The sequence below is a fragment of the Typopeltis vanoorti genome, chromosome 2 (assembly GCF_054136105.1).
Source record: "Typopeltis vanoorti isolate ZY-2024b chromosome 2, IOZ_Tvanoo_1.0, whole genome shotgun sequence".
NCBI classification, from domain to species: domain Eukaryota; kingdom Metazoa; phylum Arthropoda; class Arachnida; order Uropygi; family Thelyphonidae; genus Typopeltis; species Typopeltis vanoorti.
In genome coordinates this window covers 71,127,494-71,154,581 of record NC_143550.1, presented here as the reverse complement: position 1 = coordinate 71,154,581, position 27,088 = coordinate 71,127,494, and the positions used below count along the sequence as shown (strand labels likewise).

General features: G+C 34.5%; 1 protein-coding gene across 1 annotated transcript in view; it reads left to right on the top strand.

The window, feature by feature from the left end:
• kug (FAT atypical cadherin kugelei) overlaps nt 1-24,458 on the top strand; it is a 599,114-nt gene extending 574,656 nt beyond the window's left edge. The window contains exons 30-32 of the mRNA XM_090401756.1: nt 1,922-2,979; nt 7,664-7,810; nt 22,250-24,458. Coding sequence (XP_090257882.1) covers nt 1,922-2,979; nt 7,664-7,810; nt 22,250-23,031 — 1,987 coding nt within the window. The 3' untranslated portion in view covers nt 23,032-24,458. The remainder of the gene's footprint in view (nt 1-1,921; nt 2,980-7,663; nt 7,811-22,249) is intronic.
• The last annotated feature ends 2,630 nt before the right edge of the window (nt 24,459-27,088 follow it).

Here is a 27,088-nt window from a genome sequence, read left to right as displayed (position 1 = left end):
AGCAAGATAACATCACTCCTATCTCAGTATCTCCCATAATGCAAAACACATATCTGCAAGGAGATGTGTTTTGCATTATGGGAGATACTGAGATAGGAGTTTCTCAGTAGGCAGTGGGAAAGTCCTACTGAGATAGGACTTTCCCACTGAAGAGACCACATATCTGCAAGGAGATGTGTTTTGCATTATGGGAGATACTGAGATAGGAGTGCCGTTAGCTTGCTCCACCTTTGCAACAAGTTGCCTGGTGTTGTACCAACTTAATCCAGTCCTGAAGATACTTTCAGGCGCAAACTTTGTTTACTCACACTTGGATAAAGGATTAAACTAAATTTATTATAGTCTAACCAAGTTAAAAATAAACTTTCAACATCTTTCTCTAAATCCAGAGTAATTTAATAAAAAAAGGTTGCACACCTTTTGGCAACTCATATAGGTAAAGATGACCTCGCCATTTCTTCTGCCTGGTATCTCCACTTCTGGGCCTGGCTCCCACTGAAGAGACCTCAATAAAGGTCGAAACTAGTCTGGGTAGTTGTCCTTCCCTTAATGCATAACATTATACATATCCGCAAGGTGATGTGTTTTGCATTATGGGAGATACTGAGATAGGAGTGATGTTAGCTTGCTCCACCTTTGCAACGAGTTGCTCGGTGTTGTACCAACTTAATCCAATTTATATTTTTAATAATCTTAAATATAAAAAGCACTTCTAATGAAAACTGATTTTTATGGTAATTTTGAATACCTGTGTGTCATATTCATAAATATATAATGATAGTACATTATTTTTGTTTAGTATTTGCCGGCAAAGGTTGGTCGATTGGTAGAGCCTCTGCTACTAATGGCTCAGTTAAGTAAGTTTGAGCGCGGTTAGTAGTTGGAAGGGGACCAATCGTTCGATGCTGTTGGCACACTCTCCCTCGATGAGTCTTTGGGCTCCCTGGAGGTGTCAAATAATAATAATAATTTATTTGCTGTATGCCAGTACCTTGCAGAATGCATAATTGCTGTACAGTTAAGCATCTACTATCAACATTTGGCAATATGCTGAAGAAATAGAAGTCTGTTGCTATGATCCCAAGTATGAGCAGGTATACCTTAAATACTAACTGACTAATAGGAGCTGATGCTCTTTGAGAAATTGGGTTAGTTCATCCCACTAGCACATTCCAAAGAATCTGTTTGGAGATACAAGCAATCCCATAAGTATTAGCACAACTCATAGAGCACTGCATTCCATGAATTTTTACAGAAGAGGCTGCAGCCCACAAGCTTTGTTAAAAATGCATCATTCACTGATATGGGAAATCAATCCTTTGAAGTAACAAGTCATGCTAAATCATTTTCACATTTTATAGATGTTTCAGTATGAAGGTAATGATGTGGAGTGAAAGAAATTAGTGGACAATTGTGCACATAAGACATGAACAATTGCCTATGTAAGAACTAAACCCTATCAGGTTTTCAGCTCTTTTGTAAACATTCCAACATGATAACAATTCATCTCACAAGCAACAATTATTAATATCTTTAAAGAAAATAACATCAGAACATTTCAGTGACCAGCATTGATCCTTACTTGACCAAATTACAACTTCTATGAGATGAACGAACTCAGAATAATGACAAACATGGCCCTGTTCATCAGTAGAACTTGCTAATGTTTTGAAAGAGGAAAGAACACTGCTCACCATCTTACTACCAGAAATTAGTGTAGTCTTCCATGATACACTGAAATAGCTGTTATGTCAACAGATCTGTACCTGCACATATTTCATGACTTGGTAGGATTACGTAGGTGAATTAATATTAAATTAATGAATATTCATTCATTATTTATTCTCTTTTTAATGTGTTAGATGTGTTTATGTAAAAAAATGCTAAAATTTTATTAAAATGAACTGTTTTATATTCATAGATTCACAAACATAGATTTCCACTGTGGTGTTCTGTATGATCCAGGTATATGTGGCAGCCAGCCTTGCCAGAATGGTGGATCTTGCCAAGCTGCCGGCAATACATTTATTTGCCAGTGCCTTCCACGTTTTCTTGGAACTTGGTGTGAAGTAGATACAAATCCCTGTGCCTCAAGTCCTTGTTTAAATGGTGGTACATGTCACAAACTCAACAACAACTATCACTGTGATTGTATGCCTGGCTTAAGTGGGAAAAGGTGTGATTATGGTAGCTATTGCAAATCAAATCCTTGTCATAATGGGGGTAACTGTGAAGAAAGTACCTTTGGTCCCATATGCAAGTGCCGTGGATATCATGGTGAACTATGTCAGGATGATATAGATGAATGCCTAACTACTCCTTGTGCTGTTGGTGCCACTTGTATAAATTTGCAAGGATCTTTCCAGTGTCAGTGTCCACCAAATATGACTGGACTTATATGTGGTGACCAGCGATTCACCACATCCATTACTTCATCAAGTTGGAATACTACAATAGAAGAGATTGTGGGTATATCTCTTGTTGTTGCATTTATTCTTTTATTAGCAATGGTTTTGGTATGCTGTTGGCATTACAGGCATAAACGTCAACAGATGAGACCTAATAATGAATTATTAGACAGTTCACCTAATGATTTTCTTATGAAGAATGCAGTTATAGATAAAGACAATTTAAACAGAATTAGTAAAATAAGTAATTTAGAGGCAACTGCTTTCTCGACTCCACCTCTGCCTCCCCGTCCTGCCTCTTATACTCCCAGTACTCAGGATTCTGTGAATGCACTAAATAATTTTGACACAGTACGCAGTTATGGTAGTGCTGCAGATGATCTTGAAAACTTTCCTCGGCATGGCAATGACTTTTTCAAGAATATCAGCAAACCCTCCATGAACAGTATGACTGCTTCCCTTCCACCACCACCACCATCAGGATCAGATAATGACTCAATTTCTAAGGATGGCTGGGAGCAAGAAAGCTCAAAACCAAAAGATAAACTTTATGAAAATAAAGTCCGATGCAGTAAGTATTTTCTTTTCTTTTTTTTTTCATGAAACAAAAAAATAATTACTAATATTATACATTTAAGATATTATACATCTTAAAAAAAATAAAGAACTTTATATTTTTGATAAGTTGTTGGAATTATTGTATGCTTTTTCTAAAAGTTAACTATTATTTCAGGCCTCCACAAAGTCATAAGGATCATCATGGGAGGTCTACCTAATAAAACACAGTCTATCATACTACTCTTTAAACTTGTCCACTATTTGCATTTTCTACACATTCTTCTTCTTACTTCTTATCCTATTACTAACTACTTTTGTGTGCAACTTCCAGGAATGGCCAACTCTCCTTTCTGTCAATCTGATAAATTCCTTTGAATAGCTTAAATGTCTCATGGCCTTTTTCATTCTTCCTCTTTTTCTTTCCTTTTCTTTATATGTTTTTTACTCTACTTGAGTTCTTTTTTACTATTCCATTTTCCAGACAACCATCACATCTGATGCCCTACCACTGTGTTTGCCATACACTGCAACCCATAGACATTCAGAAAGGGAGATCCTGGTATTCTTGCACTACTTTGGCTTTTGGCCCTCCAGGCAGCTAGTTGGCATACGTGCAAGAGTCAACAGTGTCTCAATAAGTTTCCGGTACCCCTAGCATTCCACTTCTCAGTGCATTTATTGCTTGCTGGTTAGTGTGCATCCATGTGTGGCTCTCTGATGAGTGGGAAGCTTTAGCACAAAACAAAAATCCATTGAGTATGAATCCTTCAGCCTCAAATTTTTTAGGGATTCTAACAAAGCTCCAACCAAGTACTGATATCTTCAGATACATTATTTGATTAGCAGAAGTAAGAAACAAAGGTTTCTGACATCAATATCAATGCACCAGCCCTCATCATTCATGCAACAGGTGAAAAGATAATCAGAAAAAATCACCCTTCTTTATTAAAAAGGTTTACAGGGACTAGTAGGAACTTCCAAAACAGTTAAGAAACTATGCTCTAGTGATATTCTTGAGGAAACATCATGCAGCAACACTCAGAAAAATTACTTAATAACAACTTCAGTGGGTGGAATAACAGTTAGAGTAACACTTCATAAAACACTAAACTCCTCTGGATGAGGAAATATGTTCAACACTTTGATCAAGGAGTGACAGGTAAAAGGCACATCCTGATACGTAGGGTAATCACCTGGTTTCAACTTGAAACCAGGTAACCTTACTTCTGATTCATGTAAACCTCTAATATCTGTAAAAGAAAAGGATCTCAACTGTCCTGCTAGGCTGCACATACCTGATCCCCTGAGAAGCTTTAAATGTCAGAAATATGGGCATGCCAAAACGCCTGTCATTGCTCTACAACCAGTACCTAATGTATTACTAAAGAGCATGATAAGAAATCTTGCTCTACAAGAAAAGCTAAGTATGTCAACTCTTAGGGAGATCATCCAGCCTGCTTCCATGGCTGTCAGAGGTGGAAGGATGAAAAAGAAATTCAAAAGATAAAAACAGACAAAAAAAAATATCATATCAGGACTCAGCTCTTTTGTTTTGAATGCTCCTTACATTTGTGTTTGAGACCATTCTACCAGCACTGACCAGGCTAAAGATCTTAGAGTGTTAGTAGATAAGAAGTTGAAGTTTAGGAGGCATGTAGCAAAGATTGCAAATACAACTCAAAAGATAATTGCAATGTTGAAACCAACTTTGACATGTAAAGATGTCATAAGGATGTCATTTTACCTCACTTAGACTATCGTGTGCAGGTCTGATCCCCTGATTTCTGTTGTGATTCAGTGGAGACAGTGCAAAGTAGAGTGTTAAAAATAATATCAGGATTGTGGAGTACTGATTATGAAGATAGATTGAGAATTGTAGACTGCAGACACTAGCAAAGAGGAAAAGGATGGGTGATATGATTGAGACTTACAAACTTTTTAAAAAGTTATACAGGATTTCAGTTGATGAAATTTCTCATTTTATGGAGGGGAGAAAAGAACATGAGAGCATCCTTGGAAGCTGAGAATGAATGCTGCTAAGAAGAGGATGAGATCTAGATTTTTCTTTCACAAAGTGTGAGTGATTGGAATGGTTTGCCATTGGATGATGTGTGTGTGTGTGTGTGTGTGTGTGTGTGTGTGTGTGTGTGTGTGTGTGTGTGTGTGTGTGTGTGTGTGTGTGTGTGTGTGTGTAAGCAAGTATAATAGCTGGTGCATGTGGTGTGTGGCCTCCCTCGATGAGTCCCTGACTCGCTAGAGGTCTCTCTTGATGATGATGATAGTAATAATATTGAGCAATGCATTCTGCTCACCTGCCTCTCTCTCTCTCTCTAAGCAAAAAACCATAGGCAGAACAGAAGAGAAGATTATTCTGAAAAGTTGTATAAACAATTTCCCAGAATGGACTTCTGTTCTGCCCTTATCTCCCTCCACTCTATGAAAACTCTCTTCTGTGTTAATTAGCACAAACTTCTCACTAATTTATCATTTTCATGTAAATTCCACACACAACAGGTCATAAACCTGTCATATTTAGTATTACAAGAGACATAATCCTATAGCTCAAATGTGTACTTTTACCACATTTGATTGTACCACTACCATAGCTGGTTTTCTTTGAACATGTTCTTAAATCTCTTCATCTCTTTGAAACCTACTGACTGAGTCTTGTAGTGCTTTGTCGAGTAGTGTAGATGCAGCTTGAATGAGATCTTTTAGAAGTAATCACACTACCACCCATACCAACAGTATGGCATCCTCAAAACACTTAGCACAAAGCCATGGCTATTTGTTCAAATGACAGCTTGAAACTGAGTTCAGTTACTTTTGCAACACTTTTTTTAGCCCATTGCTACAATACCTAAAAAAAAGATAAGATGCTGCATGCACCATCCATCCCTCTTGCTTCCATCAACACACAAGAACACAGCAAAACCATTACCATCCCTTATATTCAAGGTATTAGAAAAGATAGCTAGAGTTCTGTGCAAATATAATATCCGTGCCACTTTCAAACCACTAATTTAGTTAGGCTGCCTTCATTCATTATCCCAGTTTCCACAATTTCTGAATTGCTAATTTAATATCAAGATAATAAATTGTTGCATCTTGAAAGTGAAAGCTTATTTTGAGGCCCTATTATTAACTAATGTTAATTTAATATGAATAGGTTTATATTCTAGTTTTGTCCCCTTTGGCAATGAGTAATGCTATATCCACACTCATATGTATGACAAGTCAGGGACTGGCAGACCATGCTCTGGATACTCCTTCACAAAAAATTAAATGGAAAAAGGTGACATTGGTGTTACACATAGAAATCACTATAGGTCTGAGAGACTATTTTTAGAATCAGCACTGGCTGTGAAGCATACCCCCAACCTGAACAAGCATGGCTGTATTAATTTGCCAAAGATTGAAGAGATAGTTACTCTGAGACCAAATAGCATGAATTCATCAATTAACTTTTGTTTCCTGGCCCCGGAAGTGTGCCATGTTAGGACATTAATCTTTTCCAATTACAATTTGAATTATTATTATTATTATTGTTATTATTATTATTATTATTATCCAAGCCTCCATGGAGTCAAAAGACGCATTGTGGGAGGTCATTTTTAGGAAATACAAAGTCTATCATACCACTCCTTGAACCCATTAACCATCCCCATTAACCTCTCCTTCTTCTATCCACCAAATTCTGCAGTCCACATTCCCTCAGTCGATCCTCATATTGTACAGTCCTGAAACCATCTTTGTTATCCACCTCTGTACCCTTTCCACAGTCAATTTATCCCCTTTAAATCCTAGGGACCAAATCTGAGAACAGTAGTCTTAGTGTGGTCTGATCAGGGCCTTATACAACGGAATGATAACTCTTTTATCTCTGCAGGTCAGCATCCTTCTCAGTATTGCAGCAATCCTCTGAGTTACCCTCACCACCTTTGCAATATGCTCCTTGAATTTCAGTTTTCTATCAATCATCATCCCCCCAGATCTCTTGTCTCTCCTACCTCCTCCAGTACAGTGCCTCCAATTGAGTACGCATCCTCCCATCGATGGCTCCCAAACCTCAAGACTTTACATTTTGCTGCATTGAACCAACAACCCCATTTATTTGCCCATATGTCTAGTTTATTCTGTCTATAGTGATCTAGTTGTACTTGTCACAGTTGTAATTTGTGCTCTGAAAATGCTGGGTAGTAAACCAGCAAAATATTAATTAGTTCAATGATTTTTTTTTTCTCTTGGTGTTATTTATTCCATGGAGCACTATTATTAATTGCCATAATCTGTTTGTTTTTGTTTTCTGAGGTGCAGGAAAGGTTTTAAGACCTTTCTAAAAAGAAGTAAGACAGTAAGACCCTGCCACATCACAAGTGCCATATATAATAGATTTAATAAACAAATGATGGTAGCAAGCACAGTTTCTGTGTGTGTGTGTGTATATATATATATATATATATTGAAATACAATCCCTTTCAGTCAAAAATTTTTTTGTACAGAGAAAATGAGCATCTATAACAAAAAAAAAAAAAAAAAAAAAAAAAAAAAAAAGCAGCAAGCAATAGCTGTCACAAAACAAAAACAAAAAAATAACAATTTTTACATCTTTTATTAAATTTTAGACATAATTAACTTTTCTGTGTTAAATGTGATATCAGAAATGAAGTAAACATTTTAACATGAATTCCTCCAGCAGACCTCCAGCCTGTTAAATCTACAATTATCCCTCCATCTCATGCTATGCTTAATAACATAAGTGCTCCCACAGTACCATCTCGTGGACCATCTAGTCTTGGTGTGCCTTCTGTTCTAAGTCTCAGTTCTGTAGACGACTTACCAGGTAGAAATCATTTTATATTTCCATTTATTTTCTGTTTTTTTTTTAATTTTTTAAAAAAAATTTATATATGTCCCTATATAATTGTATAATCTTATAGTACTTCTTAGGACAATCTTATAATGAAATCCAAATACAATAATCCTTCAATTATCTAATCACAGCAGGAATGCAATATGCAGGTTAGATAATTGAAGGGTCAGATAACATTTACATGGTGCTGTCCCCCCTGAAAAAAAAAATGTACTCACTCAACCTTCCACATTCTTTTTTTTTTCCTTTAATTATGTCTCAAGAAATGTCAATAGGAGTTGAATAAAGTGATTAGTGGTGCTGTACCATGGTTGGAGAAGATTTATGTGAGAACCATTCACATAATCAGAATAGGAAGGACCAGTGGTGGCTCGTACCTTGAAATCATGGGGGTGTTGCAAATTTTGAAATATACATACACACTGTAAGTACAGTGTATATGTTTGGATAAAATATCAAAATTATGGTAAAAAAATTTTAAAAAATTAAACATGAAAAAATATTGTTAATTATCGATAAAATTATACAGTTTCATATAATTCAAAATTATTTTAAAATAAAATATGTTCTTGTTTTGTTTCATGAAAATATATTGTTTATTATCAATAAAATTATACAGTTTAGTATAATTCAAAATTACTTAAAAATAAAATCCATTCCTTTAATTGTAATTAAAGGAATGGATTTACAATTTTTGGACATTACAATTAAATCCTTTAATTGTAATGTCCAAATATTTAAAGAGACGGAGTAAACACGATAAGCACTACGAACACTCTATTACTGGCACAAATTGCATATAAACAATTGCTACTTGTGCAAGCATATGCACTATGACATGCATATACTTCTGTGCATAGCAATATGACACTGTGGCAAACACAGTGCTGCTAGCGTCCTTCGCTCTCCTAAGTGGATTTTGGATTTTAATTATTTTTTATACGAAAGAGAATTGTATAGGATTGTTGATGATAAAATTAAATATTATGAGCAAATATAAATAAATTAATAAATATATTTATATATTGAGAAAAATTGGGGGTGCTGCAGTTCCGCAGTGCCTATGCACGAGCCGCTCCTGGGAAGAATCGTAAAAACAACATTACTTTTATGGAAAAATTGATTTTGTTTAGAAATTTTTTGTTTATTAAATAAAAAAATATATTATATTTTGTCCGGTCTTCGGCTACTTGCCAGCTGGCATGTCCAGGGCTTGCATTTCAAGCCTTGGACATGCAAGCCCATTCAAGAATTGGTTAACTGAAAGTTCAGTCATTTGACACTCGGATCACTATATTATTTCAATATTGTGTAAAACATAATAATCAGTTTTTGTTTAATATACACTGTATGTGTGGTGTAGTGATTAAGCTACTAATCTGTACCTTGTATCTATACATGCAAAAGTTAATAAGATTTTATTTCCTAATCATGTAGAAATGAGTTACTACTATGAGTGATTGTGTTTGCTTTGAGAGCATTAATATATAAAAGTTATGCCACCAGCAGAATTTCAAAAGAAATTTGGTAACTGAAATCCAAGACTGAAAAATGCCAGTAATTCTTTGAATGTTTAATGTAGCATATTCTTACACCATGTTTAACACGTTCGCTGCCACGCTCCTCAGGCATAGTTTGTTACCACACACCAAGCAATTTCACTTCTTCCGGGTCAGTACTAGTAATCTCACTGCTGGCAGTAAGTGTCATACAAGTATATTCGTAGTTGGCTTGTGAGGCTCATATACCAACTATGAGTATACTCGTGGTTGGCAGCGAACGTGTTAATGGTGTAAGAATATGTTAAAATAAACATTCTCCAAAATTGTATATTGTACACACTGCTATTCTAAAATCCATAGGCTGAAAAGAAAGAGTAGGAGAAAAATTAAATTTAAACTGAGTGCCTGCAAGTTTTCATCTCTTTGCTTAATATTTGATGAAAATGTTATTTCATTACTCATTCAACCTTGCAAATAAGTTGTAGTTTAATAGGATAAGAAGGTTATCACTTTTATTAATTATTAGTTGCATGCTTTCAAAAGATTGTAAAATATATTTAATGTGCACGTACCGTGGATTGCCTAAAATAAAAGTGGGACGAGACTTAATTGAAACATCAAATTTGTGTGTCTTGTAGGCATCTACCTTATATCTTAGAAGTTAGCCACTATCTATCCAACCTTTCTAAGAAGGGGGGGGGGGGGGAATAAAAAAAATTTGCCATTGAACTACTGCCTGATTGCTCTCCTTTCTAACCTCTTCACTGTGTGGAAGCTAATCAGTAATCACCAGAAATGACTATGGGAAATTTCATACCTACCTATAGTAGGGACACCACTTCAATCTCTCATTCCTTACTCTCCCGCTCTTTCACATAATAGGAGAGTAAGGAAGGAGAGACTGAAGTGGCTAGCATGAGTGTAGAGAATGAGAGAACAAGTATGCAAGACAAACAGGGAGACTCGGGGTAGACAGGGGAACAAAGTGTGAGAAAGGCTGATGCTTTGAGAGGATGTGAAAGCATGTAGACAGAAAGGGAAGGGAATGACCTAGGATGTAGGGAAAACAGTTGGATTTGAAGAAGATTCTGGGATGAGTAAGGAGTAAAAGAAATGGCTCAAGGAAAGTATGGCAAAGTCGCAACTAATAAGTGGTATTAGTGAAACTTGTAGATCCAGGAATGAGCTGTTATGTTTGTATATGAATACTAGAAATATCAGAAACAAGGATAAATGAAATGGTTGCATTGAATGACTTCATTCACCCAAAAATTGTTGAAATAAGTGAAACATAGTTGGATGAGGATGCAAGGAACCTTTTGACTTAAGGTGAGTAAGCCAGTATCTTACAGAGGTAGAGGATTTTTTCACTCAGAAACTTGGACTCGGGTTTTTTGTCCCTCAGACAGGAATTCACAAGTTTACAAGGATACAGACAGGCTGTATCCTTGTGAACATACAAGGATATAGCCATGAATAGTTACAACAATGTGGAAAAGATAAGGTCCTCACTACATTATCCTTACATCTCTAGTCAACCATGAGTCACATCATGGTAGCAACCTCCTAGATGGAGACCACACATGATGATGAGATTGGGATGACAAGATAGCAACCAGAAGTAAAGAAAATGAGTTTCGTGTTTTTTGAGGGACAACTACCTCAGGCAGTATGTAACAGAAGGTACACTAAAATTGAGGGTCTTAGATCTGATCATCTCATCAGAAGATATTTTATAAATGAGGTGTGAAATCTTCCTCCAGTTGGTAAGAGTGACCATGAAATGATTACCTGGGTGGTTGCCAGCCATGTGAGCACTTCTGTGAGGTATATGTTTAATTACAAGGCTTGTGATTATGAGAAACTCAGGAGACAACTTGGAGCTGTAGCATGGAATGAGTTGGTGTAAAGGAGATCAATGTTGCTTGGATGATATTCAAGATATCTAGTAGAAGCAATGTCTAAATGTATTCCAAAGGTCAGAAGATTAAATAAGGTAGGTGTGAAATGGATGAATTAAGAGATTAAGCATTGTGCCACTTTCCTATTTTCTCTTCACCGTCCCTTACCTTTAATAAAATTCAGACCCTCATGCAAGACCAGATATCTCTTCTCATACTATTAATCAGAGAAAGGATATCAGAAGAGGATAATTTAGTAAATTCTGATAGGTTGTGATCATTTATAAGCAGTGTATTTATACCAATGTCAAAATACCCAGAATTTGGGGTATGTTGATATATAAGGAAGATGCATTAAAAGAAGTGAAAATGTAGTTAGAGATGTAGTAATTTATTTTATATATCTGTAGAGATCAACAGTGTTTTAATAATAAATTTTGAATTTTTAGTAATGGTCTGATAAGTTGAAAAAATAAATTTGGATAAGGGGGCTCTTATAGTGTGTTGCAATAGAATCTTCTGTAATTATTTTATAATTATTAGTATCATTGATGTTTAAAATTTTGTTTTAATTTAAATTTATTTTAAAATTAAGAAAAGTCATTAAATTGTTGATATTGATATCTTTATGTTTATAATGATATTACTGATCACTATTATCCTTCATTGTCCCTGTGTTGAGGCTTAAATTTTGGGAGCAACTCATGTTAGAAGTTTAAAGGAGTGAAACAGCACTGAGGAAGTATTAAAAATAATATTTAATTCTTTCAGTATTTTTCCTAGTGAGCTTTGACATCACTTCACTGTTCACCAACATTCCCGATCTGATATCACAGATCACTTTTCCTTTCGTATCCATTCTATATTTTTATCTTGGAAGAACAATATTTATAAACAGATAGAGGGTACCTCTATGAGTTTTCTCCCTCTCCTGCCAATTTTTTTCATGGAAAATTTTGAAAAACAAGCTTTTGACTCAGCCTCTCTCAAATATTTTATCTGATTAAATATGTGGATGATGTGTTTTCTATTTAGTCTTATGTCCCAGACATATTAGACTTTTCCTGTCACCTCAATAGTCTTCACCCTAGAATCTAATTTACAATGGAAAAGGAAACTAATTATAGTCCAGCATTTCTAGACACCTTGGTTATACATCTACCTAATAGTAACTTATCCTTTTCAGTATACAGGAAGTCCACTCACAGAGGCAAATGCATTCACAAACTTCCCCAACATTTCCCCCTCCCCTTCAACAATATGGTATCATTAAAAGACTAACCAATACAGCCTATAACCTTTGTTGCAGTGAGACTTCTTTTGTAGCAGAACTCGATCATATACACCACACCACACCTTTCTGTTTAATGGCTACAGTTCCCAGAATATCAAAAAATAATAATCAATCCTAAATTCAAATTAAATAAATACAGTCGTTGCACAACTTTCGAGCCCACTTTAAACTAGCTACCCTTATCTGCTCCACTAAAGATGAACTTTAGTATACAGAGTTCCTTGTTCCTGCAAGTCGACCTGCTATGTACAGACAAGATCAGCCACTATCTGCATAGAAGACAATAAAAAAAAAAAAAAAAAAAAAAAAATACATCTACATTCATGACTATGGTCGATCAGGAATTGCAGGCCATGCTTTGGATATGGCATAAAGAATCAATTGGAAAAAGACCACCATGCTCTATTGCAGTAAATTTATTGTTATTAATGTAGAGGCATCTCCATGGAGTTCAAAGACTCATCTCAGGAGATCCAAACTATCTACATATGTATCATACCTCTCCTTGAAACCATTAACACAAAACACTCAAAACTGACACCAGCAATCCATTCCATTCATTCACAACTCTCCAACCGAAAAATCTAGTCATCATACTCCTACTAACCACACCTATACTAAACTTCCAGGGATGAGCTCTTGTTCTGTACCCTCTAGCCAAGTGTCGAAACATTTCCCCAGCATCAATTCCATAAAACACTTTTAAGTAACTTAAATGTTTCTATCATCATATCCCCTCTTTTTCACCTATCAACCAACGTGTGCAATCCACACACCCTCAATATATCCTCATAGGAAACATACCACAAACTACTCATCATATTGGTAGCTTATCTCTGAATCCTCTCCACCACTTTCTCATCCCTCATGGAACCAAGGAGATGAGGTCTCAGTACAGTAATCCAGATGTGCACATATCAAGGTCTTATAAAGAGGAATAACTTCCTTATCTCTACTTGTTAGTGTGTTCTTCAATAGCTAAGTAATCTTATGAGCTATCTTGGCAATATGCTTCTAAACTTCAACTCTCTGTACAGTTCTATTAATATGCTACACAGCTTGTAATTGAATTATCTCAAAATGTATAACTTTACATTTCTCAACATTAAACTGATACCCATTATTTTTTGCCCATACAGCTTATTTAAATCATCCTGCAAGTTTCCGACATTGTCTTAATTATTACTCTACCTAATTTTGTATCATCAGCAAACAACTGAATATTTTCTTTCAGATTATTTCCTATATCACTCACTTATATACATATTAAATCAGCAAAGGTTGGTCAATTGATAGAGCCTCTGCTACTAATGGCTCACAAAAAAAGTTAAGCAAGTTTGAGCATGATTAGTAGTTGGAAGGTGCCCATTCATTCAATGTTGTTGGCACACTCTCCCTGATTGAATCTTTGGACTCTCTGGAGGTGTCACATAATAATAAACAGTAGTGGTCCTAGCATGGAACCTTGCGGAACAGCACTAACCACCTTCTTTCTCCTGGATTCTGCTCCTCCATATACCACTTTTTGATATCTATATCTGTACAACAGCAAGCCTCTTATCCAAATAACCAGTACCATATCCATCCATTTAGAAGAGAAATTTTAGAATCTGCTTCTGCTCTCAAATATCAGCCTAATTTGAATAAATATGGTTGCTTAAAACTTCCCAAAATATGGGAAACACTAATACTTTGAGATTCCAATTTACATCCTAGGCTGCCAACAGGTGAAGTTGGAAAAGTGAAAAATGTTTGAACAAAGGTGATATCCTAATGGGAATAGAAATAGAGGGGTACAGTGTTTTTCACAAGGAAACCAGAAGAGAGGGGGAATGCTATTGATGATCGCAGGGAAATTATGTCCACATAAGGTAGACGTGAAAGAGGAAAATAGTGCCAATGGTTTTAGGGCAATGAGGTGGAGGTTGATGGAAATGTAGAGGATGGTAATGAAGCAATGTGTAAGCAACTTGGGTTAGTGAATAAAGGAAAAGTGATCCTTACGGGATTTTAATTATGGCAGTATAAGACTGGAATGAAGAGAAGGTATTCTCTGTGCTTGTCAGCATGGGTTTGTTAAAGGGAGTCAAGGGAGATGCATATACAATGACATACTTGTACTAAGATATTGTAAATGCTTTTTATAGATTGCCACACAACTAGTTGGTAACTAAACTGCAGCAAATTGTATAGCATTACAGATTAGTGAGTTGGATAGGCAACTAGCCCTCACATACACAGACAAATATGCACGTGTCAATCAGTGGAAAAAAGTAATAAAAACCCCAAAAACATTAGAAATGATGCAGATAGCACTATTCTGATATAAAGTCATAGGGATATGAAGGAAATGAAGAAAGTTTAGAACAGGTAAAAAAAGGTAGGTAACAAAAATGATATCAGGGCACTGCAATTGCACTGTGGAATTTATGTGTAATAACATCAGAAAAAAAGATTGCATCTTTGGATTTCATTTACTTATTTAATATCTATTTTCATATATATATATATATATATATATATACACACACACACACACACACACACACACACACACACACACACAGTGGAGCACCCAGGGGTTGGGGAAAGCCCCCCCCCCCCCCAAAAAAAATAGAAAAGAAAAAGGAAAAAAACACTAACTAGAAAATTTTCCAAAAATCTTTTCTTAATTAAAATGAATTTTTTTTTATTTATGTTGTGGCATGTTTTCTATTTCTATATTATTTATGAATTAGCAGTCACATAAAATGCAAATACACTATAGCTCTTGGGAATCACGGGCACTGTAAACACAAGGCAAACAAAGTAGTGCTCGGGCAGAACCGAGCACTACTTTGTTTGCCTGAGCCAGGCCAGAAGAAATCATGGGTATCACGTATTTTCGATCACTGCAGAAGCTCAGTCATAGGTCATATGCAACGCATAGTGTATATTCTCAAATCGTCTACTCAACTCGCCCCCCACCCAGGATTAAATCCTGAGTGCGCCACTGTGTGTGTGTGTGTGTATATATATATATATATATATATATATATATATATATATAAAATATGAGTATAACAAATAAGGATTTATTTTCATAAGTATCTTATTTTCCATTTTGAATTTATTAATATAGTAACTCCCTATTTAACATGATTTTCCCTGCTGTGTTTTTATTATTGCTTAGGTAACATTTTTCACAAACATAAATCATACCACCTGTTACACTGCTAGCTTGTTCCAGTGAAATGCATCATATTCCAGTGCTTTGCAGAAGAATCTTTTGATTCTTTTGGAAAGCACTGGAACTTTCGATCTGTTTTAACTTTTCTGCATTGTATTTGTATTAAACCAGCAAGTGGCTAGGTCTGCTATCATTATAAAATTTCAGTTTCATGCAACAATCCATCTAAAGTGCATTTCAATGAACAAATAAAATAAGTCTCCCCTTGGTTACAAATAGCAGCATTCATATCCCACCAAGGATTCAAATAACTTTATCTCTTTAACTAATGCTGAATTAGCCAATCTGAAATGAATTATAGGTTTTATGTTTCCTAGAAACTTGAACTCTTCCTTTAGTAAAACAAAGTAGCCATACAACTAACAGACATAATATGTTCAACTTATGAATTTTCAGCCTGTGTCTGTCTAGCCCCATACTTCACAGAAAGAAGAAAGAAACTGGTTAATTTTCAGAAAATTAGAACAGGTAGTCTGACCTTAGAGCACAATTGACAGGAATGTATGTCATGATAAACAAGGAGTTACTATATAGTGTTTATACAAAAGAAAATAGCAGATGCTGTTTGTTAAAATATGTTACAAACAAAAACTTAATTGTTGAAATCTTACTTTTCAGAATGCTCTGAATATTATTATTATCATGATTTATTTGATATATGAGTAATTTAGTTATTTTTGTTGTGTGCGTGTGTGTGCGTATGCATGTACTTGTCTAACATCTTCTTGTGTGTCTGCCTAGAAGGCCATTGCTACAAGACCAAGACAGAAAGACCAGAAGGTATTCTATCTTTATAATTTTACCCCTTACGTCTTGACATGCATGTTGGCCAAATTTACTAGATGCACTTGCATGTGCACTTCTTCTTTCTTGTTTTCTGCTTGTGTAAAGCATGATTTCACATTATAAATATTCTGTAGTTGTAATATGATTTTTTTTTTTTGACTCATACAATTTTCTTCACATAACTTTGAAAAAAAAAAAATATTTATGAACTAGTGATTATATCATTCTTTTTCCTATTAAAATTTGCTTTCATTTTTAATTACTTATTAAATATATTTTGGGGTTAAGTAAATAAAAATTTCCAACCAAAAAAAGGATAAAACAAAATTTACATTACTGAAACAAACATTTCACATATGCTCTCATGCTACTTATATTTAACTTACTAGCAAGATATTTTGTCATTGCATTATAATTAAAATCATTCTTCCTTGTGTTTAAAGGAATAATTTGACTTTTATAGTAGTGGTTATGAGGGTTAAAATTCCCTTATGTCCTACATATCTTATTCTTCTCTTTAGAGAAGAAGGCAAGAACATCCTTAGAATAAGTCAATTCAGTAGCCTAAGCATCTGTTGTGGCGATTTGATTTGACAGATTTGAAAATAAATCTGCCAGGAGGCTTTCAAGTCAAATTTCTTTTATATATAAAAATTTTTAATGTCACTTTACGTCTGGTCTCATAATATTAGTTAACTTTGACTATCAAGCTGGCTGTGGAGTATTCCATGGTTATTCCTACCCATCTACAATGAACAGCCAGAATGCTTGGAATTAAAATTTACAAAATGAAGGTATGAAAGTTATATTGTACTACCTTTCAAATGGACAATAGAACCTTACCATCACTATAAAGTAATAAAATGCTCAAACCAAAATGAAAGAGTGTGTTTTTGATTATAGTGCAATGATTCACAGAAAATTTTTCACTGACAATTCATCACAGGAAAATTGAAATAATATTGTAATGATACACATATATGAAAAACAAATGCAAAACAAGAAATATTTTAGAAAGTATAGCTTTCTGTATTCTTTATTTAATTAGATTTTATTTAGTTTTTTATATTTTTATTCTGTATAAAGTGAAATTAATATTTTGTATTTTACTGATTAGTGGGTGCCCTAATGTTTGTTTATTTCTTAAAATGGCAGTCATTTTTTCTTTCTTTAGATAATTCAGGTTCTGTAGCCAGGATATAGGGTGGTTAGTGAGTAAGAGCACCAAATTATTATTTTATTTTATTTATTTTATTTTTTTTGTAACCTTTCACTATTTTTCTGCATTAAGACATTCATCCAGATGTGATATTTTGTTATACTGAAGTTATGTTGTTTGTTATAGTTGTAGTTTGTTATCTTCTTCTTCAATCTTTTGGTTCTGTCCACTGCTGGACGAAGGTCTCCCCCATGATTTTCCAGACCACTCAGTTTTCTGCTTCTCCCATCCATCTCACTCCTGCAATTTGTTCCAGTTCATCCCTCCACCTTCTTCTTGGTCTTCCTCTTCATCTTGCTCCATCCACTGGTCTCCACTCTGTTGTTTTTCTAGTCCATCTCCCGTCACTGCGTCTGGCAATATGGCCAGCCCATCTCCATTTAGCCTGTTTAATGCATTTTACAATATCCGTGACACCTGTTTGAGATCTTATCCAGGTATTTGTTTTCCTATCTCTTAATGTTATTTTTAGCATTCTCTCCATGCGATGTTGTGTTTTTCTCAGCTTTTTGTTTACAGCTTCTATTAAAGTCCATGTTTCTCCTCTGTATGTTAGGACAAGAAGTATGCACTGGTCGAAAGCGTTCCTTTTTAGACTCATAGGTGTGTCACTTCTAAATATATCTCTCATTTTCCCATAAGCCATCCATCCAAGGTAAATTCTTCGTTCAATCTCTTTTCTTTGGCAATTCTCAAAGGATAACAATTGGCCCAAATATACATATGAAGTGACTTGTTCTATTATATAAAACATGGTTTTCAACTTTGACAGTTCTATGGTTAATATATTTATTCATCATCATTTTTGTTTTTTTTCTATTTATTTTTAATCCAATTACTTTGGAGGCTTCAGTTAGCTGATTTAGCCTTTCTTCCAGATCTTCAAGATTATCTGCTATTAGGACAATATTATCTGCAAATTTCAGATGATGCAGCCTTTCTCCATTTATGTTTATTCCTTTTGTTTCCCAATCAAGGCTTCTAAAGACTTCCTCTAGTGCAGCTGTAAATAATTTGGGAGATATGGTGTCGCCTTGCCAGATGCCTTTTTGTATTGGGAACTTTTCACTGTTTTTATATAATTTAATTACAGAAGTTGCATTATTGTAAATATGTTTTAGTGTTTCAATATATGGTTTCTCAGTTCCCTGGATTTCAAGTGCTTTTAGTGTTGGTTGATGCTTTAACTGAATCAAATGAGTTTTCGTAGTCTATATAGGCCAGACATAAGGGTTTATTGTATTCAATTGATTTTTCAATGAGCTGTCTTAATGTGTGAATATGGTCCAAAGTATTGTAATTCTTCCTAAATCCAGCTTGTTCACAGGATTGCATTCCCTCTAGTTTAGATTTTCTTCTATTATTTATAATTTTTGTGAAGACTATATATATCATGGGGAGTAGGCTTTTATAGGTCTGTAGTTTTTAATTTCTTCCTTATTGTTCTTTTTAAAAATTAATATTAGATGTGAATTGTTCCAATTTTTTGGAATTTTTCTCTGTTTTAGGCATTTATTAAAGAGTTTAGTCAGTTGTTTGATGACAGGGCTTCCTCCCAGTTTTAAGAAGTCTACCATAATTCCATCTTCTCCTGGGGCCTTTCCATTCTTCATTTCCACTTCACCTTATAAGATCTCAGGGGCATTGTGTTCTTCCTCACTCGAGTTATCCATAGATGATTCTTGGATGTCTCGGTCTTTGTCTTCATAGAGTTCAGTATAAAATTCCTGAATTCTTTTGGTTATTGCATCTCTATTTTTTATAAGTTCACATTTTTTCCTCTTACAGCAGCTATTTCCTTTGTTCCAACTGATAATGTTCATCTTAGGACCTTCATATTACTATTGTTTTCTATTGTTACTTTAATTTTCCTAGTATTATATGATCTAATTTCATGTTTCATCCTTTTACGTATAGTTTTACAGATTTCTGCATATTCGATTTTATTGGTGTCATTCAAATCTCTTTTCATATCTCTTCTTTTCTTCATCAGATCTAAGGTTTCCTGTCTTAGTTTTTCCTCTCTTTGATGCCTTTTTACACCTCCTATTTCAAGTGCACCATTCAAGATAGATTTTGTTAACATTTCATTAGCATCAAAAGGTTACTTTTGATGGTTACCACCCACAAAAGGTTATAATAACCTTTTGTGGGTGGTAACCACATTAAAAAAAAAAGAAAAGAAAAAAAAGAAGCCTACAAATTCTCAGTCTGTCTTCATATTCATTATTCCACAATCCTGATATGATTTTAACACTCTTCTTTGCCTCTCCACTGTATCAGAATCACAATGGAAACCAGGAGACCAGACCTGCACACAATCCAAGTGAGGTCTTAACAAGGCCTTGTAAAGAGACAAAATTACATCCTTATCTTTGCATGTCAAAGATAAGGACGTTTCAATTATCTTTTGAGTTGTCTTAGCAACATGGCCCCTGAACTTCAACTTCCTATCTACTAACACTCCAAGATCCCTAAGCCTGATCAGTTTTTCTAGCATAATTCCACCAATATAATATGATATTAGTTATTTAATCACAAAAAAGTGCATTACTTTACATTTACTGACATCCATTTTCCTATGTCCACAATTCCAAGCTATTCAAATCATTCTTCAATTAATGCATTCCCAATTACCCTACCTATCTTTGCATCATCAGCAAATAGCTGTATGTTGCCTGGCAAATCCTTCCCAATGTCATTAATGTATAGATTGAATAACAGTAGACTAAGGACTGACCCTTGTAATACACCACTAGTTACCTTAAATCTTGCAGACTCACACCCCCGTATACTACTATTTTGATATGTCAGTCAGTCAGCCATCCTCTTATCCATGCTAATATTTTATAATCCAAACCCATATTCTCCAATTTATTCAACAGTCTTCCATACTGTATTCTGTCAAAGGCCTTAGCAAAATCCTAAAAGTATTATGGTGTATCCATTCCCCTTGTCTGGCCCAATGGTGACATTATTATAGAATGTGAGCAAGTTGCTAGAACAGACCTTCCCTTAGTAAATCCATGCTGATCATTGCAAAGTAGAAATTCTCTGTCAATCTGTTTCTGAATGCGAGCTATAACCAACCTTTCCAAAATCTTCACCATCACTCCTAAAATATTGATTGATCGATAGTTGGATACATCTGTCTTTGCACCACCTCTGTGCAATGGGTTTATCATACATTGTTTCCACTCCTGTGGAGTCCTCCCTGTTCTGAGACTCAAATTATATAGCCTGGTCAAGGGAATAGGCAGTTCAGCTGACTGAACACTCTTTTAACATCCATGCTGATATCCCATCAGTTCCTATTGCAGAATTCTTATTCAGTTTATACAACAGCTCTAGTACTTCCTCATCATACACCAGAGTTTTTTCCTCCACTGAAGAGGTAGCACTGAGCTCAATGTTGCATACATCAGGTTGATTGCTTTTAGCAAAATGGGCAGTCATTAGTTTATTATTATTATTGTAATTGTTATGACATCTCTGGGGAGACCAGAGATTCATCATCCAAATCAATATTTACCGAAGTCCTGAACATTCGTTGAATGATCGTAGGCATTAGATATGTGATCTTTCTGATAATGATGGAATAGCATATGGTTTTTCCACCACAAGGTGGACGAGGATTCCACATAGAGCAGGAAATCGGTGATTTCACCAGATCTTCTGGACTTGATTCTATGTCCATGTCTGTTGGTGGATATACATCAACTAACGTGTCGGGCTCAGATATATCTGGTGTAGTATGTAAAAATCGAAGACAGAAGAGGGCACCTACTCTACAGCTCTCTGTTACCACCGTCAATCCACCAACTACAACGAACTGCAACTACCATCATCATCTACACCAACGCCATCTACTACCCACCACCACCACCACCACCACTACTATTTTCACAGACAATCACAAAAATCTATGCCCACTCGGGATTCAAACCTGCAGCCTTTTCTGCAGGCTGGAGAGTGGATATGCTAACCACTCGGCCAACCAGGCTAGCCACAAAAGTAGTTGTTTTTTTGTTATTGAACAACCTCTTCTGTATCTTTCACCCATAAAGCATCTGGATTCAGTAGAGTTATCTTTTGATATTTATTCTTTCTTTTACTTGCAACATATCAGTAGAATTCTTTGGCGTTATCTTTAGCTTGCAGAACCAGTTTCTTTTCATACTCAGACTTAGCTTTCCGTACAACAGTTGTGACTATTCTGGCTTACTGCTTATAATTATAGAGAATAAAATATAGAATATAGAAGTAATAAATTATATTTAGTTTGCACTTTCATGTGTGAAGCCATTTTCAAAAATTATATTATACCTAACACGCATCTGTCTATTAAACAACCAGTATTATACCTGAGTTTGTTTATAATTATTACTAATAGTTTTATGTGCATAGATTTATTATTATTATGAACATTAATTAAATCATTTGAAAAATCTTATTAAATGAATGATTTCTCTCTATAGGTTATATATGGGATTGTTCAGACTGGGCTACATCCCAGAAGCCTCTGCCAAATATTGTTGAAATATCTACCAAAGAGGTTCGAGATTCTTCCAGTGTACCAAGCACTGAGTCCAATAGCCATGCAAGTCAAATAGAATTATTACCAAGCAGTAAAGATATTATTGGAAGAATTAATGGACCATTATTTAAAGGTACTTGTAAACAAGAGACCCATCCAGAAAGTGAAGATTTAGATCTTCCTGATTCAGAATATGTTGGGGATTCTGAGAATAATGAAATTGATTCAGAAGAGGGACATGATCATCAAGCACCAAACTTTGAAGAAATTCTAGCCATGGCTGACTTGGAATTTGCAGATGAAGCTACAGACAGTTTACCATCCTCGCCTTTAAAATATCAGCGTCATCCAAATCAATATTTACCGAGGCATTCTTTAAGTACAACTACTGGAAGTCCTGAACATTCGTGGAATGATCGTAGGCGTCAGATATGTGATCTTTCTGATGATGATGGAATAGCATATGGTTTTCCACCACAAGGTGGACGAGGATTCCACATAGAGCAGGAAATCGGTGATTTCACCAGATCTTCTGGACTTGATTCTATGTCCATGTCTGTTGGTGGATATACATCAACTAATGTGTCGTGCTCAGATATATCTGGTGTAGTATGTGAAATCGAAGACAGTGAAGCAAACTATAGTGATGCAGAATGTGATGGCTTAGACTTCAAACCATCATCTTCATTTTCCAGTGACAAATTCTGCTCAACACATCTCTAGCTATCTTCTACATTGCCACATGTGTTCCTGGTTTTGATGTACTCTACATCTTAAATACTGTTCTCTGCTCTGCAAATTTTACATACTTATGCAGGTCGTGACTTGAAAGCAGAGTTATACAGTTCTACATTTGTGATAATTTGAACACTAGCAATTGACAGTGCTGTTGAATTTCTGTTAGAATATTTTGCTGTTTTAGGAATGAAATGTTGTGCCAAACCTCATCCTTACATTCAAATCAATTACAATTTTTATACTATGTTTTATACTAGAAGATTAAATGCTTTGTGGTTTATAGATAAAATTTTTATTAAGCCTTAAACAAGGTATATGAAAACAATAAAAACAAAGCAATTTATATACAGCAACTTTTAGGATTTTAATATCTAGCTACAATTTTCCTAATAGTACTATAGCAGAAAATAGTATTTCTTGTAGACCATTCTTACTTAAAATACAGTATTAAAAAAGCATATACATGATGGTCTAACACTAAATTCTCTGCATAGTAGGCAATACAGTTTCAAGTTTTACTAAGAACAAAAGTGAAAATATCAACCCAAAAAAAAAAAAAAAGCAGATTTTATAAAAACTTAAGTTTATCATGCCAAAATGTTAAGAAATACATTTAACAAAGAAATCTAGTTAAAATGTCCATTTGAATGAATGCAAATGTAATTTTTTTAGATTTACAGAACTGGTAATAAGTTCTGTCCTATGAACTTGTTAGATATTTGCTGAAACTTGTTAAAATGTTGGTTGGTGCTGTTTTGTTTCTCAGAGGCAGCTATATTAAGTTATATATAAATGGTCTATAAATTTCTAAAACATACAGCACAAATATAATTTTTTTACATTTTTATAAAATTTTGTAAATGCATATTTTTTGTTGAATTACACAGAACTTTATGTCCTTAAAGAGATGCATCTATGAAATCCTGATCTCAGGCAAAAGTGGGCTGGAGTATCTTCAGTGTAAATGACTTAAAAGTGCTTTTAATGGCAACTGGTGGAAATATTCACTCATTCTGCTTACTGATAAACATCAAAAATTGTCTTTGACCAAAGTATTTTTAATTTTTATTTTCAATATGCCTCATGTTGATACATTTTAGCTCTTTGTTTTGCAACATGACTGTTAATTTTTTCTTTTTTTTAATTAAAGAAATTAAACCAAATAAGAATGTTAATACTTGGTTTAATTTAAAAAGATTACTCAGGAAAGTTTTGCAAAATTAGCTGCATTGAATTCCATACATTGCAGCTCTTGTTATGATACAATTAAGGACCACTAAATATATGAGAATCTTTACAGTTTTTTTTTTTTTTTGTATATTCATTTTTTAACATGCAAATACCTCATAATTGTTTTGTGTATTCTGTTTAAAATAATATTGCATGATATACATGCAAGTCATCATCATTTATAAAACAAAACTGTAATGTATGAAATAAGATTTCATGTTTATTCTTAAATTAAATATTCTTCACCATATTTTAATATACGTAAAAATCTGAAAATGTAACATTTTGTTGCATTGGCACAATTTTTAGTACTGTCTATTAAGAAAAATTTCAAAAACATATTTAGGTTATAAAAATTTAACAATTTAGAAATATTCTATAGATTTTTGCTCAATATTAAAAAGTATATTCCTGCCAGAATAATTTGAACAAAAGAAGTATCGTTTTGGACAAATAATTACAAATTACATTAAACATGCAATTTTTAACTTTATTTTCTTTCATTTTTGATTAATCTGATATCTGTGTAAATATAATTTATTCTCTACATTGGATGTGTAGTACATGTTATTTTACTACTTAAGTAAAGAAAGTATCAATCATCATTACTAACAAGAATACATATACTGTGAGAATCCAGCATGTCACTGTTAGCTTCTTAGCAATTTGCTTCCAAAGATCTATTACTTGTTAGTTCTTAAATGTGATCACCACACAGATATTTATCTTCTAAGGCAAGCCTAATTGCACATGTATATCTTGGCATTCCTATTTTCTCTGTAATTTTTCATTTAATATCTGTTTTGATAATCATTTATTTCCCATTCCATTTAAATGGTCATACTACCTTAGATTAGTTCTTTCTTGAATAGTAATAGTAAATATCTCCTTTCAGATTTTTATTTTTATTTATTTTTTTTTTTTTTATGTTGGGGCCATATACAAGAGATTGGCTGGTCAACCTATAGTACCTTAGTACCACATATGGGTAGTGGATTGGGAAAGGAAAAACTTGTCTGTATGTTGTATTCCTTGGGAAATACATCAGGGGGAAGACTATTCCATAGTACAGCAGTAGCAGGGATGAAGGAGGAGGAAAAGAAACTTGTTCTGTGGGTTTCAAGGTGTACTGTGAAAGGATGCTGGGAAGCAGCTGTACGTGTTCCAATGGGCTTAGTACAGAGTGGGGGAATTATTGATGCTGTTTGAGATGAACATTTCCCATGGAAATATTTATAGAATATACAAATTGCAGAGACCAAACGTCAATGTGTGAGAGAGAGGGAAGCGAGTTGGTAAGAGATGAGTCATTTATCAGTCTAATTGCTCTCCTCTGTATTGAGTCAAACATTTTGATGGAGCAGATATACACATTTTTAAGATGATTCCACTAGTTGTTCACTACCCTAACTTTTCTCAGACTTCTCATTGCAGCTTTCACTTTTTGATCATTTTTTTTTCCTTCTAACTCAACTCCGAGATTCAAGATTTAAAATAGGATTTGAGCCTATATACTGCTAGTTGGTGTTTTGGCTAACCTCCCTCATAGTTCCAATATTATTCACTGAGTGATTTGTACATTATTATAATTAACAGCATATTTAAGCTTGTAGCTTAAATATCAGTTACATTTTGCTCTGTATATAGTTCCATTAGTTGATTTTACTATAGTTTTTTTTCTTGGTACTTCATCATATAACTTGTTATACTCTACAAAATATTTCAGAGAATATGCAGATATTTCATGTTTAAGCAATCCAATGGAATCTATTAAATTATCTTGGATGACCTTGTAGAACACTGCATATGACTCTCAAGCCTTGCCTTGACAGAATCAGCCTGTTTTCCTTCACCTTGTACTCTAATATAGTTCACCTCACATCAGAAACTGCTATATTTCTGAGTCCTCCTGTTTTCCTCACTAATTCTACACAAAAACACAACTTACATTTTTACCAAGGTATATGATAATTAGACCAAATTATCATATAATTATCAAAAATAAAGTATCTTTTGATGCATCCTCTATGTATATGCAATCAATCATATTTCCTTTCTCATACTTAGGACCTAAAAATTTATTCACATTGCTGTTTCATATGGGTTTTCTACTCTTGTATCAATTTAGTGACCTGTCTCTGCAAATTTTCTATTATCGCTTCATTTACTGCAAAATGAGGACGGCAGTAAATTTTCATTATTTACTGCCGTCGCACATTATTCCATTAGGCCACCTTATCAGGGCCATACTTACACTTTTCCCAAGGTGGATGGGCAGGGCTCAAGGCACTAGAGTGCTGAGGTCCTTAAACTGCCCTCATTTTTTCAGGGCCCCTGGCTAGAGCCTTGCACCTATGCATAAATGCACAGGTGCAAGGCTCTAGCATCTCATATTGACCCTAGTACATCATACTGTATTAGGACACATCTAAGTCATAACCTCATTTCTCTGATTACAATAGTGGAAATTCAAATGTTTTTGCAATGCTATATCAACATCATCCCTGATTATGCAATGTATTTTTTATTATTGTTTTATTGTCTATATATGTGTGCTCAGATTTGGTCACCTAGTTTTCATTGTGATGTGGAAATACTAGAGAGGGTGGTCCAAAGATAAATAACCAAAGTGATATCAGGACTCTAGAGTGTTGGTTATGAAGAGCATCTGAGAGAATATGGATTACAGAAGTTGGTGGATAGGTGGAAAGAGGAGATATGATAGAAACCTTCAAGTTAAGGGATTCTATCAGATTTTTTTTTTTTGTTTGTTTATGTAGGGCCCATATACGAGAGGTTGACTGGTCAACCT